This window comes from Phlebotomus papatasi, chromosome 2 (genome assembly GCF_024763615.1).
Source record: "Phlebotomus papatasi isolate M1 chromosome 2, Ppap_2.1, whole genome shotgun sequence".
NCBI lineage: Eukaryota > Metazoa > Arthropoda > Insecta > Diptera > Psychodidae > Phlebotomus > Phlebotomus papatasi.
The window spans coordinates 21,052,026-21,067,442 of NC_077223.1; the positions used below are offsets into that span (position 1 = coordinate 21,052,026).

General features: G+C 32.7%; 1 protein-coding gene across 1 annotated transcript; it reads right to left on the reverse strand.

Moving 5' to 3' along the window:
* Window positions 1–9,022: 9,022 nt before the first annotated feature.
* On the reverse strand, window positions 9,023–10,470 carry LOC129803065 (muscle-specific protein 20). The gene is made up of 3 exons (XM_055849402.1): window positions 10,257–10,470; window positions 9,681–10,013; window positions 9,023–9,611 (listed from the first exon to the last, which is right to left on the reverse strand). The coding sequence occupies exons 1-3, from the start codon at window positions 10,284–10,286 to the stop codon at window positions 9,420–9,422; spliced, it is 555 nt and encodes a 184-aa protein (XP_055705377.1). The 5' UTR covers window positions 10,287–10,470; the 3' UTR covers window positions 9,023–9,419.
* Between the last annotated feature and the right edge of the window lie 4,947 nt (window positions 10,471–15,417).

Genomic DNA, 15,417 nt, shown 5'->3' on the forward strand with positions numbered 1-15,417 from the left:
ATATTTAATTGTAATTTAAGCCCCAAAATACTATTTAGAATTTTTCTTTTAGCTAACTGATTTGTTAATTATCTAATTAACTATTTCAGTAATTGCGAACTTGCACTCTGTACCTGGGATCGTCACGAATTTAATGAGGTGTCTTACAGAAAATTGGATTTATAAATTAAATCTCCACTAATGCAGTGCATTCTTGTGGCAGTTAAATGGTAAAAAGTAGCTTATAATTTTTAAAAATACTTTTTAATTGGAGTAACAATAATGTATTAACCTGACGGTACGAGGAACACTGTCGATCGCTGGTGCTCTTCCCTTATAGCAATACAAAATATCTCGATACGATCGAATAATAATAATTTCTGAGAGTCAGTGTCTTAAAGACAAAAAATAAACTGATAGTAAAAATTTAAATTTGGTCAGTAATGACTCCGGTGGGGTACTCAATTGATTAAGGGGTAGAGCATTCGCTGTGTAACGTAAGTGTCCCGGGGTTAAATTCCCTTTAGGTCACCAGGAATTTTTTTGGCGTTAAAGGTGTTCGAATTTCATCCAGTGAGCTTCATTTCCCTTGATTCTATGGGGCATGGGACTGTTACTTTGTTATCACACTAAATAAAATAAAGTGAATTGAATTGAAATCACACTTGCACATTAAAATTTTAATATGCAAGTGTGATAACGCCGTTAGTCTCATCCCTGTGGAAGAAAAAAAATAAAAATGTTTCGAACTCTTTTTGCGAGAAAGCCTAAGTTCCTCTATGGAACTTTGTGCCACCATTATCATTATTAATGACTCCAGCTCCAGCACACCTTTTAGGTCAGGAGAATTTCATAAAGTCGAAATTCACATCCCTTTCTTTCTTAAAAGTTTTGCATATGTCTATCCCACTCTTCCGCACTCTTCTTTTTCTTTTCCGAAAGTGTGAGATAGACTTATAAAAATCTTATGAAAAAGAGAGGTACGCGAATTTTGATTTCATGAAATTTTACTAATCTAAAAGGTGTGCTAGAGGCATAAAATATTGAATTGTGACCAGTAAAAAAGCTAATGGTTCTGGCACACCTTTTAGATTAGAAAAGTTGCGTGAAATTATAATTTACATCTTTTTCTCTTTCAAAAATTTTGCATATTTATATTTCACTTTTTCCCACTCAAAATTAGTTTAAACTAAATTTAATTTGTTATGACGTGACAAAACGAAAAGAAGAGTGCGAAAGACTAGGATAGATTTATGCAAATAATATTTTGAGAAGGAAAAGGATGTGCATTTCGATTTCATGAATTTTTCTTGATCTAAAACGTTTGCTGTACACTTAGTTATTTACGCAAAAATAGATCTAACTTATATAAATAACATCTGAGACGCAGGGTAAAGTGATATAAGTTGGGCATAGTGTTACAAGTTGGACAATTTGGCGGTACAAGTTGGACATGGCTTTTTTCTTGATAAATACAGTACAAAATTTGTTTTTAATGGCTCCGGCACACCTTTTAGATCAGGAGAATTTCATAAAGTCGAAATTCGCATCCCTTTCTTTCTCAAAATCTATTGCATCAGTCTATTTCTTTCTTTCGCACTCTTCTTCTTCTTTTAAACATCATAACAAATTAAATTTAGCTCAATCGAATTTGAAGTTCGAACGAATGAGATAGACATACGCAAAACGTTTGAAAGAGAAAGAGATGTGAATTTTGATTTAATGAAATTTTATTGATCTAAAAGGTGTGCCGGAGCCATAAGCACAAGGAATCAAATTATAAAAGTAATGGCTCCGGTACATCTTTTAGATCAGGAAAATTTCATGAAGTCGAAATTCGGATCCCCTTCTTTCTCACATGTTTTGCATATGAATATCTCATTCATACCAAATTCGATTGAGCTAAATTGAATTTAGAGTGATGTTTAAGAGAAGAAGAAGAGTGCGAGAGAATGAGATAGACATATGCAAAACATGTGAGAAAGAAGAGGATCCGAATTTCGACTTTATGAAATTTTCCTGATCTAAAAGGTGTGCTAAAGCCATAAAGCAAAAAAAATAACTTGTACCACTTTAGCCTACATAATATTAAAAAAAAAAAACTCTTTATTTTCCCTTTTCCAAAATTTGCAGGATAATTTTCCTGCTTTTAAAGTTCTAAATTGTGTAGTACAAAATGCGGTAATTTGGAATCATTATTTGAAAGATTGATTTCTCCTGATGGTTTTCGATGGTCAAAAGAAAAAAAAATGAATAAGAAGTACTTTGATTAAATGTTAAGCTTGTACTTCTTCGTGGTCTTTATTTTCTCTTTACCTATCTGAAACTATCTTTATAAAACTATCTCGCCCGAAGTATACGCCTTTATTGAAAAGTTTTATCAGTTATTTAAGGATCAAAAATTTGTTTATACACAAAGAGTGGCATTGAATAATTTAAAGCCAATTTAATCAATTGAGGAACGAATTATATAGAAAATGAATAATGTCATTAGTTTCTAAATTCCAAGATTTTTTTTAACTATAAAAGAATTATGGTAGAAAATTTGTTGGATAGAATTTTCCATTTGAATGTGTGAAGGTGAAAAAATAGCGCAATATAATGATGAAAAGCTCATTTTTGAATGTTCTTGATCTCCGAATTAATTAGAGAGAGTAATTATCGTGAATTCCAAGTGGTTGGTATACTTTTAGAACAGAGTCCGATGACTTGAAACTTGGCATATTGCTGGATGTCCCAGAATATTCTTGACAGAAAATTGCAGAGGATTATTTTCTGCGGCATATGCTAGAATATATGACTCGACCTCCAAATTATTCATCCAAAACTGAGATAAATAAACGGATAAGTGGCCTCGAGTTTAAGCTTGAGCCTTGTTTACATTATAATTTTCCCCGTGGTAGAGCACTTGAGCGAGTTCTGGCAATTAAAAATCTCCCATTTCATCTTTGGCATTGACTTGAGAAGTCTGAAAAGAATTTTCTCACTTAGCTTAAAAAAAACGCAGTGGAAAAAAAAGATACAAGAAGGAGAAATCAAGGTGTTGAAAGCGCCCAAAGAAATTCCCTCAAATTTCTCTCTTGAATTTGATTTAATTGTTGGTAGATCACTCTTGGGGGTTTAGTGTGGTATAAATAAATTTTGGGACAATTAGTTGAGAGATATAGTTTGAGACATCCAACTGAATGCTCTGGTACACATAATTAATAAATTGTGTGTAATATGTGTAATTTGGGCATTGGTGAATCATAGTAAGATGATTTCACATTTTGCGAGTGTGAGAAGTGGATGAAGAGATATTTCTCTAACGGTCATCCTGGTGAACTAAAATGTTGCTATACTTATTTTCTTCTCATAAGATGTTCTATTAGCTATAAAATATCACAAAAATAGATCAATATTCTCACACTAATTTTACATCAGATTTTTTTTGTATAAGAAAATTATTCCCACTACAAACTTTTATTATTAATTAGGATTTTAGATGAGAATTCTTTTGGCAATTTCACTCCTTTGCGTTATTATTTATCGTTACGATAAATTTCCGCTAAATTTTCGAGTTCATCGAATTCATTGGGCTGTGTTCCAGACTTTTAGGAATATTAAATTTAATTTTATTTGTGGAATATTGTTAGATGCACATAAATGCAGTCACTTGAAATTATTTTAGAAAATCTAGTCACTTACTTTCAAACGGTCATTATAATTTAATAAATATGGAACATAAACATTGGTATTTATTTGACTTTCTATCCATATTGGCATTTAGTTTATTCCTTTATTAGATTCATTTTTAAATAGTCCTAAAATTAACCTATTTTTGCTAAAATTCTTATTGATTGAATTTAATGAATCTGAAAAACAGAAGCCTTAACTCTTTCCGGACCACAACATATCCAGCGAACGAATTTCAGTAAAACTCACTTTATTGTAAGTCTTACTGGTCAAATATGATACTTTTGTAGAGAAAGAATTTTCTCCGCCTCTGGGAAATTGGAAAACTCATGGGAACTCTCGTCCCCTAAAGAACGCAAAAGATAGAAACTCGGACAAACTTCAATTTTCCAAAAGCCAATAATATCAATTTTGTGAATTATTTTTGCATGTCAAATGACTCCTTTACAATGTTGATCACTAAAACAAGAAGAATTATTGACCAGTATCTTGTGGGATGTCCAGGAAGTGCTGAAAAGGACACCCAGCTCCTGCTTGCCAACAGATTCCTCAAAATATTTCACAGAATAACACTTTAACACACATTTCTCTCAACAGGATGTTATTGCAGACACATTAAGCTTTCTCAAGAGCCAAAAAAACACTTCCTGGACAATCAGAATTCACCAAAATCTGGAAGAATAGGAAAAACTTCCCCGAAAGCAATCATTTTCGCTGCCAAATGTCAAAATTATCGGCCATATTGGCAAAAATTTCGCTCCCGCTTGAATTTTCTTACAAGGTTGGTGTCAAAAAGCAAATGGCGGGCATTGGCGGGATAACCTTACATTTGACCTCTAGATTTTTGGGGACGAGAGTACCCATCAACTTTGAACAAGTTTTTTGAAAATTTATGAAAAAATTGTTTTTCGAATTTATGTAATCTGTAATTGATAGTTATCATACTTTTTGGCCCCGAGAGGTTTTTCCTTATTCGGGTCTAGAAATATGAAAAAAGTCACAATATCTGCAAGGAAGCAGAAAATCGAAAATTCACGATTTTTGACCAAAAATATCTTAGCTCAGGAGTTAATTGGGATCCTGCAAAAAATATCCTAGATTTGGACATCCTTATAGTTTGTAATCATCCAGAAGAATCGGAATTTTATCGATTCTAAATAGTCTAAAAAAATTATTTTTTCCATGGGTACCCAGAGTCCCAAAGGAGACGAAAGAGTTAAGAAAAACCCGAGAAAAATCGAATCGACAGTATCGTTAAATCTGTATCTGATAGATTATGTGAATGATGAGGTTTTACGCATTGTTAGCCATTTAGTATGACATTCTGAATAGAATGTGACTGTTGATAAATATTTATATTGGCTACAAAAAGTGGAATCATTTTCAAAATTTTTCAGAACCGACAGTCGGTACTATCGAAAAGATGTTATCATGTCACCCCTGGTCATTGGACGTAGGAGTTCTAGGTATGATTCTCATATCAAACTCATTACACAGTGGATAAATAAAATATTTTAAAGGATCTCGGAAATTATTTAAATTAGTTCGATCTCTAAACCATACTTAAGTTTGTGTTATAAACTTATGAGAATCCTGCATTTTAAATGATGAGTTTTGTTTTGTCTGTATATTTTATAAAAAATGTATCACTGTAAAATATAATCAAAAGCATGTCAAGTTTTCTATGCCCCCTATTAAATAATAAACTTGTAACAAATATTCTTTTATATTAGTTTGCTTAGGGTGAATTAGTTAGATCTATAAATAAATAGAAACTAAAAGGTTTTAAGTTATTACCGATGACGTGCAAGAAAGAAATAACAAAATAAAGTTATTATGAGCACAAAAAAATCCAATTCCAAAAGAAAGTGATGACCCTAGGGAGTTCACTAGACTAACTAACTCTTCCAATTAACTAGAGAGAGAATCGAAGTCCTACGATCAAACTAAAAAACGAACGATTTTTCGTATGAAAACCCGCTACTTATCACCAAAAGATTATCAAAAAAAAAATTATCAAAAGTTTAAAAAGTTATCACTGGCGACTCTGTTACTTGCCCCTATACCTTGCAAAAAAGTTAAGTAAATAAAAAATAAAAAATCTCAGCTAAAACTTCACAAAATTGAAAACGCCTTATATTTAGTAGTAGAATATAGAGCCTCAAGTGGGTCAGTGGATAAAGTAGTGGCTCTATGACTGTGAGGTCTCGGGTTCAAAGCTGAGCAGCAGCAGTATAAGAAGATTTCTCACGCCATATCGGTTTTGAATTCAGCCAGTGAATGAATGAGTAGTAATGCCAATGGTGCATATTGGCAAAAAGTGAATCGCCTAAAAACAATAGGGGCTGGTACGAGAACGAGTTTCGACATGAAAGTGGTACTTCAGCAGGAAATAGACGGAGACACTGAACCTTTCTTGATTTTCACAATTTTATTCTCTACTACAAGTAGAGTTTGTTAAAGTTTTGTTCGCATAAATCTAAAATTATTTTATCTCTAAATGAAATTAACAAGTAGATAGATAAAGATTTATAGGGGAAACCGGGGAGGTTTGGGACCCTTTTTCATATTTTGACTTTGAGACAGTATTCCAAAAAATCACAATAGTGTATTACAATTTTATGCGGTCTATAGGATACTTATATAGCCATTTTTTTAGTTTTTTCTTTTCTTTTTAATTTATCTAATTATCTCCCTATTTTTAAATACTTTTGACTTCCCGGAGATCTCATTTCCATTTAGAGAGCGCGAACAGCTTTTGGCTATGCGCTAACTTTACAAAAAAAATGCACTCTACATCCCTGTGCCTTTGCGCTAGGTGTCTGCCATTGTAACATTTAAAATGAAATTTTGCAACAACAAATGTTTGAAAGATTACACAGCCAATGGAGAAGCATTTCTGCTGTTTGGCTTCGGAGGCTGGTCATCAACGCTAAGACGGCGGCAGACGCATGGGAGGGCGGGAAATGTAGAGTTTGAATAAATTATTATTATTCTTATTATTATTACTTATGGGTATTGACTTTATAAAAATTACTCGATAGAACTTGGAAAACAACTAAGCTTTCTTGTAGAAGTTAAAACATTTAACTTGACGTTTTGTCCCAAACCTCCCCGATGTGGGGCAGTATGGGACGGAAAAGGGGATGTTTGGGACGTGTTTTTTCGCATAATTTGTATTATTGCAGCATGTTAATTAATTTTAAATACTAGATTAAAAATATTTGTGATAGAAATAAAAATGTTTAATCTTTTATTTCATACTTAGAAATTAATATCAATTTTATTTGTACGGTAGAGTAATTTATTATTATTATTTAATTATTTTCTTTGTTTTTTTTTATTCTGAATATTGCAATCACGATCATCAAATTCCTCAGGCAAGTAGATTTTCTTGCTACTCTTAGTTTTAAAACTCATTGACGGATTCCTGTTTGATTTTACAACAACTGCATGGTACCTGTTTTTTTCCTTGTTTATCTAGATGAGCTCTCGCCTTGCCTTTTCTTGAGAACTTGTGAGAATTGTAGAGGATATTGTTCGAGAAATTTTCGAGAAAATAATTTTTAACGAGATTGGGCAAATGTTGAATATTCTCTGGAAAAGAAATTATCGATTCCCAAGACATTTATGTTTTAATTGTCTCTGTAGTTAGAAACATCTTTTCTACTGGTAAAGTTTGCACAAAAGAGGAATTTTCAGTAGAAACTGGGCATTACTCTCCATTTTGACAATAAAAAATTTCACGCCACCTACAATCTTGTCAAAAATCAACGTCCCATTCATCCCCTTTCAGGCGTCCCAAACATCCCCGCGTGTAATTTTGGTATTTAAAGTCTTTTAAGTAAAAAACAAGATCGTATAATATCTGAAACTTTTATAAAAGTATGTTCCTAGATTACACTGCTAGCTAATGAGATAAAAAAGTTTTGATTATATCGCTGATATTAAATACAAAGAGCAAAACTGAGAAATAAAAAATAGACTATTATTATAAATTTTTGAAAAAGTGTTCATAGAATTAAAACAATAAAACTGAGGATATACATTTTAGTCAAGATACATCTTAATATTACCTACGATTGAGTAGTGGTTAAATTCTATTGATTTAAAAAAAATTAATGAAAAAATCGCCTTGTCACACAATATCCTTGTTCTAAACCTCCCCGGTTTCCCCTACTACAACTTTAAAACATTAAAAATTCTTAGGGCCAACAATAGGAGCACTGGAAGTGCTTATTTACTGGAAGTCCCATAATAAAACATTATTAATTTAAAATTTTATAATTGAATTAAATTCATCCAAAACTTTACACTTTGTATTGAATTTTCTGCTTTATTAGATCAGATTCCTTAACCTATTACTTGTTTCTGATCAATTGGATTTTTTTCTGATCACGAGAAACATTTTTAAAAACATTTGTATTCAATCAACAAATAAAACTCATCACTTTACCCTTGAAGAGTTTTGATTTCATTTGAATTTCACCTCCGTATTCCAGTTTCATGAGAAAATGAAAATTTCCATTAACACAGCGATTTGGAAATGTTCTATTGAAAGGTTTATTGGGCAAAGTAGCATCTAATTTCCAAAATCTATTCACTCATAAATTCTGCGTGAAGTTTTGTCTGTTTTCTCTCTTGCACAACAAATAACTAAAGGAGAATATCCGCAATATTTTCTGCAATAAATTTCCTCATTTGTGGCTACTTTTTCCTCATACTTTTCCACCACTTCGCAACAGATAATATTCCAAATTAAAAGATATAAAAATAAAAGAAAATAAAAGTTGAGATGAGAGAAAAATTTCGTAGTCTTTCATCACAACGCGAGTACGAGATATGAGGGGAATTTGGAAGCATGAATTCTGAAAATTTGTTGATCCAATGGAGATTACCTCAGTGTCTTATTTTAGCAACATCGCTGCTTAATATCATGTCGGTGAAAAGTTTTGGGCAAATGCGGTATGTTCGTGAGAGCTTCGGGTATAAAGCTCCTGTAAGATGTAGTAGAGGCACCTTGAGCCGAAGCTTTTATGGATCTCCCCGCGTCTTCTTCTCATCCTTGTGCAATTATTGAAGAGTGTGGATGATTTGCCTTTTAAACATAGCTTAAAGGTTATTTTTTTTCCTCAACGATGATCTATTTTGGGGCCATTTATCTAAATATGTTTGGAGGATGTTAGCTTTAGAGACATATACGTGAAAATTCACTATAAATTTTCTAGCACATGAGTGGATATTATTAGAAAATTTGTTAGTTGTTTTTTTTTTAAGAATGTTTCTTTTACTTCTTCACTGTTGTTTTATATTTTAAAAACACCTCCACCTCTGATGTGCGTGGAAATTATTAAAAAAAAGTCCATGATTGTCATTTAAATACTAAACAGGAAATATTTATTCAATCTTTGCTCAATGTTTCATTTTCAATGAAAATCATGAGTTTTTTTGTCTAATTTTTTTTTCTTTTTTTTTGTTTATGAAAACATAAAATAAAACAATGATTACATTTTCTTTTCGATTTCTTTTTTTTCTTTCTTTCGTTCCCAACAAAATTCTATACACAATTTATATCGTAGAAAATTTTTCATAATAAATATAATTTATTACCCATTTAGTGTACCGTTTTTTTTAGGTAGGTTTATCTTTAAAAATAGCATGTGGTATTGAAAGTGCGTGGAAAAAATACATGAAAAGCATTTTGTGAGAGAGAAAAATGAGGAATTTTGCGATGATTTTCTCTCCTGATGCTTTGTGTGAGGTGTTCACTTTCCAAGAAGAATTTTGCGGGAGGCACCAATATTCTGACCAGCTTGTGAAGCTCCCTTATTCTGTCCAGCCTGAAGACCGACAATACCTTCTCCAGCACGGAGTTGCTCCTCTGAGAAGTCACGTTTGCACTCATCGGCAGGCTTGGGTCCTAGATGAGGTCCGGGGAAATCGGCGTGTTTGTAGCACTGAGAATAGTTAGAAAAAAAATAGGGGTTAGATCTACCATTAGGACAAGGGTTAGGCTTAACACTTACTGCACGTCCGAGAGCGAAGAGTGTGTTTGTGACTTGAGAGATGTCCTTCTTTTCCCAGAGATCAACTGTCTGGAAGACATCAATATCAGGTACACCGTAATCCTTGAGGGCTTTCTGGAAGTTGTTGATGTTTTCCATCATTTTGAATTGTCCACCAGATTCGTTGATCTTTGGTACAGATCCGGGTTGGAGTTTGTTCATGAGGCGGCAGAGGACTGTACCATCCTTGAGGACATCCTCATAGAGACTGCCAGCTGGGAATTTGGCACCCAACAAGGCTTCAATCCATTCCTGAGCTTCCTTGTCCTTGACGGGATCACGCTTTCCGGCAATCTAATCGCATCACATAGGGATCAATCAGTACAAACAAGAAACCATTAAAAATCATTATACTTTTCCACACTTAATGTTTACATTGAATTTAATTCAAATGAAAAGAAAAAACTCGCGAAAAATCATCTTTCAAATATTGCACTAATAGCTCTCAGTCGGATTCCCCGCGTAAACACTGGTATATCCCCTTGTGTGGTGGAGAAAGATGAGCAGGTGGGCTGAGTAATAAGAAAATAAACTTACCTTGGCACGCACTTGACGTTCGAGAGACATTGTGGGTGGATTTTTTTCTGTTCTTTTACTTTATTATGAATACAAAAAAGGAGTTTATTTTATCTCTCAGACACTCTACTCCTCCACTAAGGTTGTACCCCGTTTGGATAGAGAACACAAACTGATCCTCAAGTATCGTTTGCTATATGCTTTTATAGACTCCAAACGTGTGAAATCCAAGCGACGGACGTCGAATATTCGGGAAAGAATATTTTTTACCCGTGCAATACATACAAAGATTGGATGCCTTGTCATGGACACTGACGAGCAAAAATGTTCAAAACTATTAATATAATTATATTTTTAGTGTTATGTTTTAGAGAAAAAAGATTTTTTTTAAGTACTAAATTTAGTACCTGACTAAGGCACTGACTGAATATTGTTTTTCACTGGTCAAGTTTGATTTTTTTACTAACCAAAAAATCACAGTCTTTTTTACAGTTTATTAGAAAATTGTAAAACGGAATAACCCTGGTTCCCTTTTCAAAGACGGAAGTTAAGGAAACTACCTTGTTGGTTGTCTATATGAATTACGTTCGAGCAAATTAACAGAAACCTGCTGATTTATAATTTTATTAATTAAATGAATCAGCAGAAAGCCTTTATGAGCTCAGGCGATGACGTCTGGAAGATTTGTTAGGTTATGATAAATTTAAACAGTTGGTTTCTTGAATCTACCATCCGAGGGTAGATTTCAAGCTTTGAAAATCTTGAGAGGTCTCTAAACTTAAAGATTTTTTTTTCTTTTTGGGACATTCTGAAGATTATTTTCTTTTTAATTTGTTCTAGGCTTCTTTCACTGTGAGATGTTTAAAAAAAATTAGTAGTAAGTTTATGATTATGTGATCATTTTCCTTGGGGATTTCATAAAGAACGTGTTAATAAGTGTAGCATAAGAAAATGTGCCTTGGGTTTTTGACTTTTTGACAATACCCGCAAAAATTCGAACTTCTTTGATTAAAATTTAATTCTTTATTAGTTAATAAATTAAAAAGAGTTCTAGTCATTTTTTTCTAATTTTTTCTTAAATGTTTCATCGAGGATATTTACCCTTATAAAGAAAGTGATCATGACTAAAACTTCATAAAATCCCATAAATCGCAATTTACGGAAAAATGAACGTTAATAAGTATTACAAGCTCTTCACGAAGGGTATCTACGTGAAGAGACTTCCTATTGCAACACGAATTATTTAAAAATTAACCTGTTGACGACCATTTGATAAAGTAATTTATTTATTAATTAAATTTTATATGTTATTTCTTTAGGAATATGCATGGAAAACTCTTGGGTAAAATCACATTTTACAGGGTTTAGACGTTATCACAACTTCCAGAGGTTGAAACTTTGAAAATAATAGAATTGTGTTGATTATAATTCTTTAATAAAATTATAAAGAATATCAAGAGAGCGGTAAGTTCAAGATATTATGTAGGTCAGCCAGTTCTTAAAGAATTGGAGTAGGGGAAAGTGCCCATGCTTGATACCATTGGAAGCTTCGTAATGACTAAATTTTTTCTATGTTTCTCGACAAACCTGATTTCGCAATTTCTTTTAAAAACTGGCAACTTTCCCATAGTTTTTAAAATATGGTTGCGATGAGTCAAATATATGTTACATTACATAAAAAATTTAGTCATTACAAAGCTTCCAATGGTATCAAGCATGGGCACTTTCCCCTAAAGTTTGTTGATAGACTCAAATAGAGTCTGTAAGTGACTGCAACCCACAGTTCGCATCATACTTTCTTTATAATCTATCTAAGGAAAAGGTCCTGTGGTCGGCCGATTCCTCAACTTGGCCATCGGAGTTATTTATTCAATTTACTTAAATTTGCTATGGCATAAGCGGTATAATATTATAAGGTCTATAGTATTATACATAATGAAAATTAATCAAAATTTAATAGAAACTGACTATAAAACATTACAAAAAATTGATTAAATAATTCCACTGGCCGAGTTGAGAAACCAGCCGACTACAGGACTTTTACCTTACTGGATCGTCAACTAAGTTCGCGCCAATCATGTCTGATAACATATGTCTCTGAAGTTGTGTTTATTTAAGATGTTGCTTACAGTAGACTCTCGCTCAATCGACTCTTTTTCAAACGGGCGAAAAATTTTGTTGACAATTTCCACTTTGATTTTGAAGCAAATTTGCTGAAATTCGCTGTAGTTCCTCTTGTTTTATCGTATTCGTTCATTCATTCATTCATTCATTTTCCACCGCTTATCCCTATTGGGGTCGTGGGCCCATGATATCCAAATTAGCAGCCCACGCTTGTCGATCCTCCGCCACTTTAGGAAGATGTCATATAGTCATATAGATGTTATATAGTCAGAAAGAGAATTTATATTCTTATGACATGAAATAAACATTATTATCTATCTATCTATCTATGCTCCGGTTCGATCCCAAGGCGTTCCAAGGCAAGATTCTGAATGTGATTCAGCCACCTTGTCCTAGGTCTGCCTCGAGGTCGACGCCTTCTCACAATGGCTTGCATATCTTTTCTGGGGAATCTTTTGTTTTATCGTAATTCTTTATAATTAAGCGCTTTTTGTGCAATATTAAAAAAAAAACTTTTTGGTTTATTTACTTGAAATTTTCCATCTTCTATTGGTAAAAGAAACGACGCGAACTCAGTTGAGGTTATATTATCTGATATTACGCTGTTATTAAATTTTAAATTATTTATTTTTTTTATTTAATTTTGTTAAGTATATCTTTGCTATAGTTTTAAAGGTCCGCGGTCAAAATCCCTAATGGGTCAAAATCCCTAACGTCAAACCCCTTAATGGGTTGTAATCTTGAATTGGCCAAAATCCCGAATGGGTCAATATAAAAAAAAGGCAAAATCCCGAAAAATCTAAATCCCGGATAGGCCAAAATCCGGAACGCTAAATTTCTGAATCGGTAGTAATGAGTCAAAATCCGGAAAAGCCAAAATGTTAAATGGGCCAAAATCTCGAATGGGTCAAAATCCTGAAAAGTCCAAATCTCGAATGGACCAAAATCTGATCACCAAAATCCCGAATGGGTTAATATCATGAAAAAAAGCTAAAATCTCGAAAACTCAAAATCCCGAATAGGTCGAAATCCAGCACTAGTTCCAGAGCGAAAATCCTGAAGAGCCAAAATGCGCAATTTTGGTTTTCAGGAACTGGCACAGTTTTAAAATATTGTTCATTCTTATGGCAATGATTGTAAAAAGTTAATTAATAACCATTCACTGAGAGAAATCCGAAAAGTTAAAATAACATTCCGGAAATGTTTATTTTACCCTGCAGTATTGATCCGAAATCGGTGCAAATATTATGCTTTTTAGGTGTACTAGGGATTAAAGTTACCCTTTTTCATGTTAATTTTACCCTTAAAGAGGTGTAAAATTAACATTAAAAAATGTTGATATATTTTTACACCTAAAAATGTTAAAGTTATGAGAAAAAAAAAATTAATCGCACCCCCGTTTTTTACTCAGTGTTGAAATCATTGGAAAAGACTTCTGCAAAACTTAAGCAAAACTTTTGCTCTTCACTGTTACGTTTTACAATAGTGAGGATTTTCCTTTCCTGTGTTCACATGGATATAGTCAATGATTGTTTTCTCTGTGTGCAGACGAAGGAGACCATCTATTCCCAACTGCTAAAATCATCGTGGAAATATGTACATAACTATGTGAGAAGTTTTCATTTTAAAATTAGCGCCAATTCAACTCTTGAGACACCCTCTCCTGTAACGCCTCCACACAAAACCACCCACTTTTGCTATGAGAAATTTTCAGTGAGCTCAGTAGTCCCAGGAGCATTTCCAGGTTCTCTGGAGAAAAGCTCCCACGAGGGCAAGCTTCCGGGAAATTTTAGGGCAAATTCAGCAAATTGTTTCTCATTGTTTTCCTTTTTATTTCACGAAATAATCCTCAATATGACTATGATTTTTTTCTCATTTTTTCCATCTTTTATACCTTTTATTACATTTTATTAATATTCTTATTTCACATTTTCTCACGCTCTTTCTCTCTTATTGCATAATTTACAATTATAAGACTTTTTTTGTGGAGCTCTCTTTAGGAGCATCCAAAATCTTTGCTTTGACGTTTTTTTTTTCTTTGAAAATTAATATGTACATCTTTCTTTCATTGACTGCCTAATTGGGTTTCTTAGGGGGATGTTATTCAGTGGCAAATATACCAATCTCATACATAGAATATTTCAGTTAATAAAACATTTGAAAATGAAACAGTCTCTCTCATGTTGCAAAAACAGTAGAAAATTTCATGTTAAACAGTGAAATAATTCATTATAATTTGCTGGTGTTTGAGTTGCTGTCTGAGAGGAAAAGTCTCTGTGAAAAATGAGAAAAACTAAATGGCGTGAAAAAAAGTGATCTACGACGCAAATTCTCAAGAGACCATTGGACAAAGAAGAGGGCAACAAAACACATCTAATCTCGGCTATTTTTATACACTATTTTATACAAATTGTCAAAAATAATTTATCAGTTATTTTCACCACATTTTCCCACCATATATGGACTCTGCATAACGGAACGCAGTTTTGAAAATTTATCAAAATATACACTGAAAGAAAAGGTTTATAATAATTTGTTAAAAGTTTGTCAAAAATATGTTCTTCAGCCAATTTCACTAAACTTTTTCTGACCTATATAAAAGAACGTCTTTTTCAGAAAATTTTGATAAACGGAATTACAAACGTTTTCTTTCAGAGTAAAAAGATTTGATGATAAATTTAATTTTCTTTTTTCATTTTATTAAGTGCATCAAGAGGTTATGTTGAAAAGTGAGGTTATTATAATATTTAACCTAAATATCAAAACTATAAAAAAACATATCTGTCAATTTTTTGAATTGAAATTTTAAATCAAGCTGAGGCTACATTAAGTATAAGTTTTTGCTTCCAAAATGACAAAACCAAGATAAGTCCAATTGAAAATTCATCAGAAAAGTACAATAGGGGAAAGTGTTCTACTTTCGAAAGACTCAAGCTTCGAATAATCCGTTTTTTCAATATGTTTTTTTTTTCAATTAATTTGGCCCATTAGCAGGGTCGTAGCTAGAGTTGAATTTAAGGTAGGACATCAGTAGTTAATCCTTTAACGACGAGACACT

What these genes read in the sequence shown, in the direction of transcription:
- LOC129803065 (XM_055849402.1), bottom strand. Translation starts at nt 10,286, where the DNA reads ATGTCTCTCGAACGTCAAGTGCGTGCCAAG. An exon ending in AACGTCAAGTGCGTGCCAAG is followed by an intron (nt 10,014 to 10,256) that starts GTAAGTTTATTT and finishes TGATGCGATTAG; the next exon opens with ATTGCCGGAAAGCGTGATCC. An exon ending in TCTTCGCTCTCGGACGTGCA is followed by an intron (nt 9,612 to 9,680) that starts GTAAGTGTTAAG and finishes AACTATTCTCAG; the next exon opens with TGCTACAAACACGCCGATTT.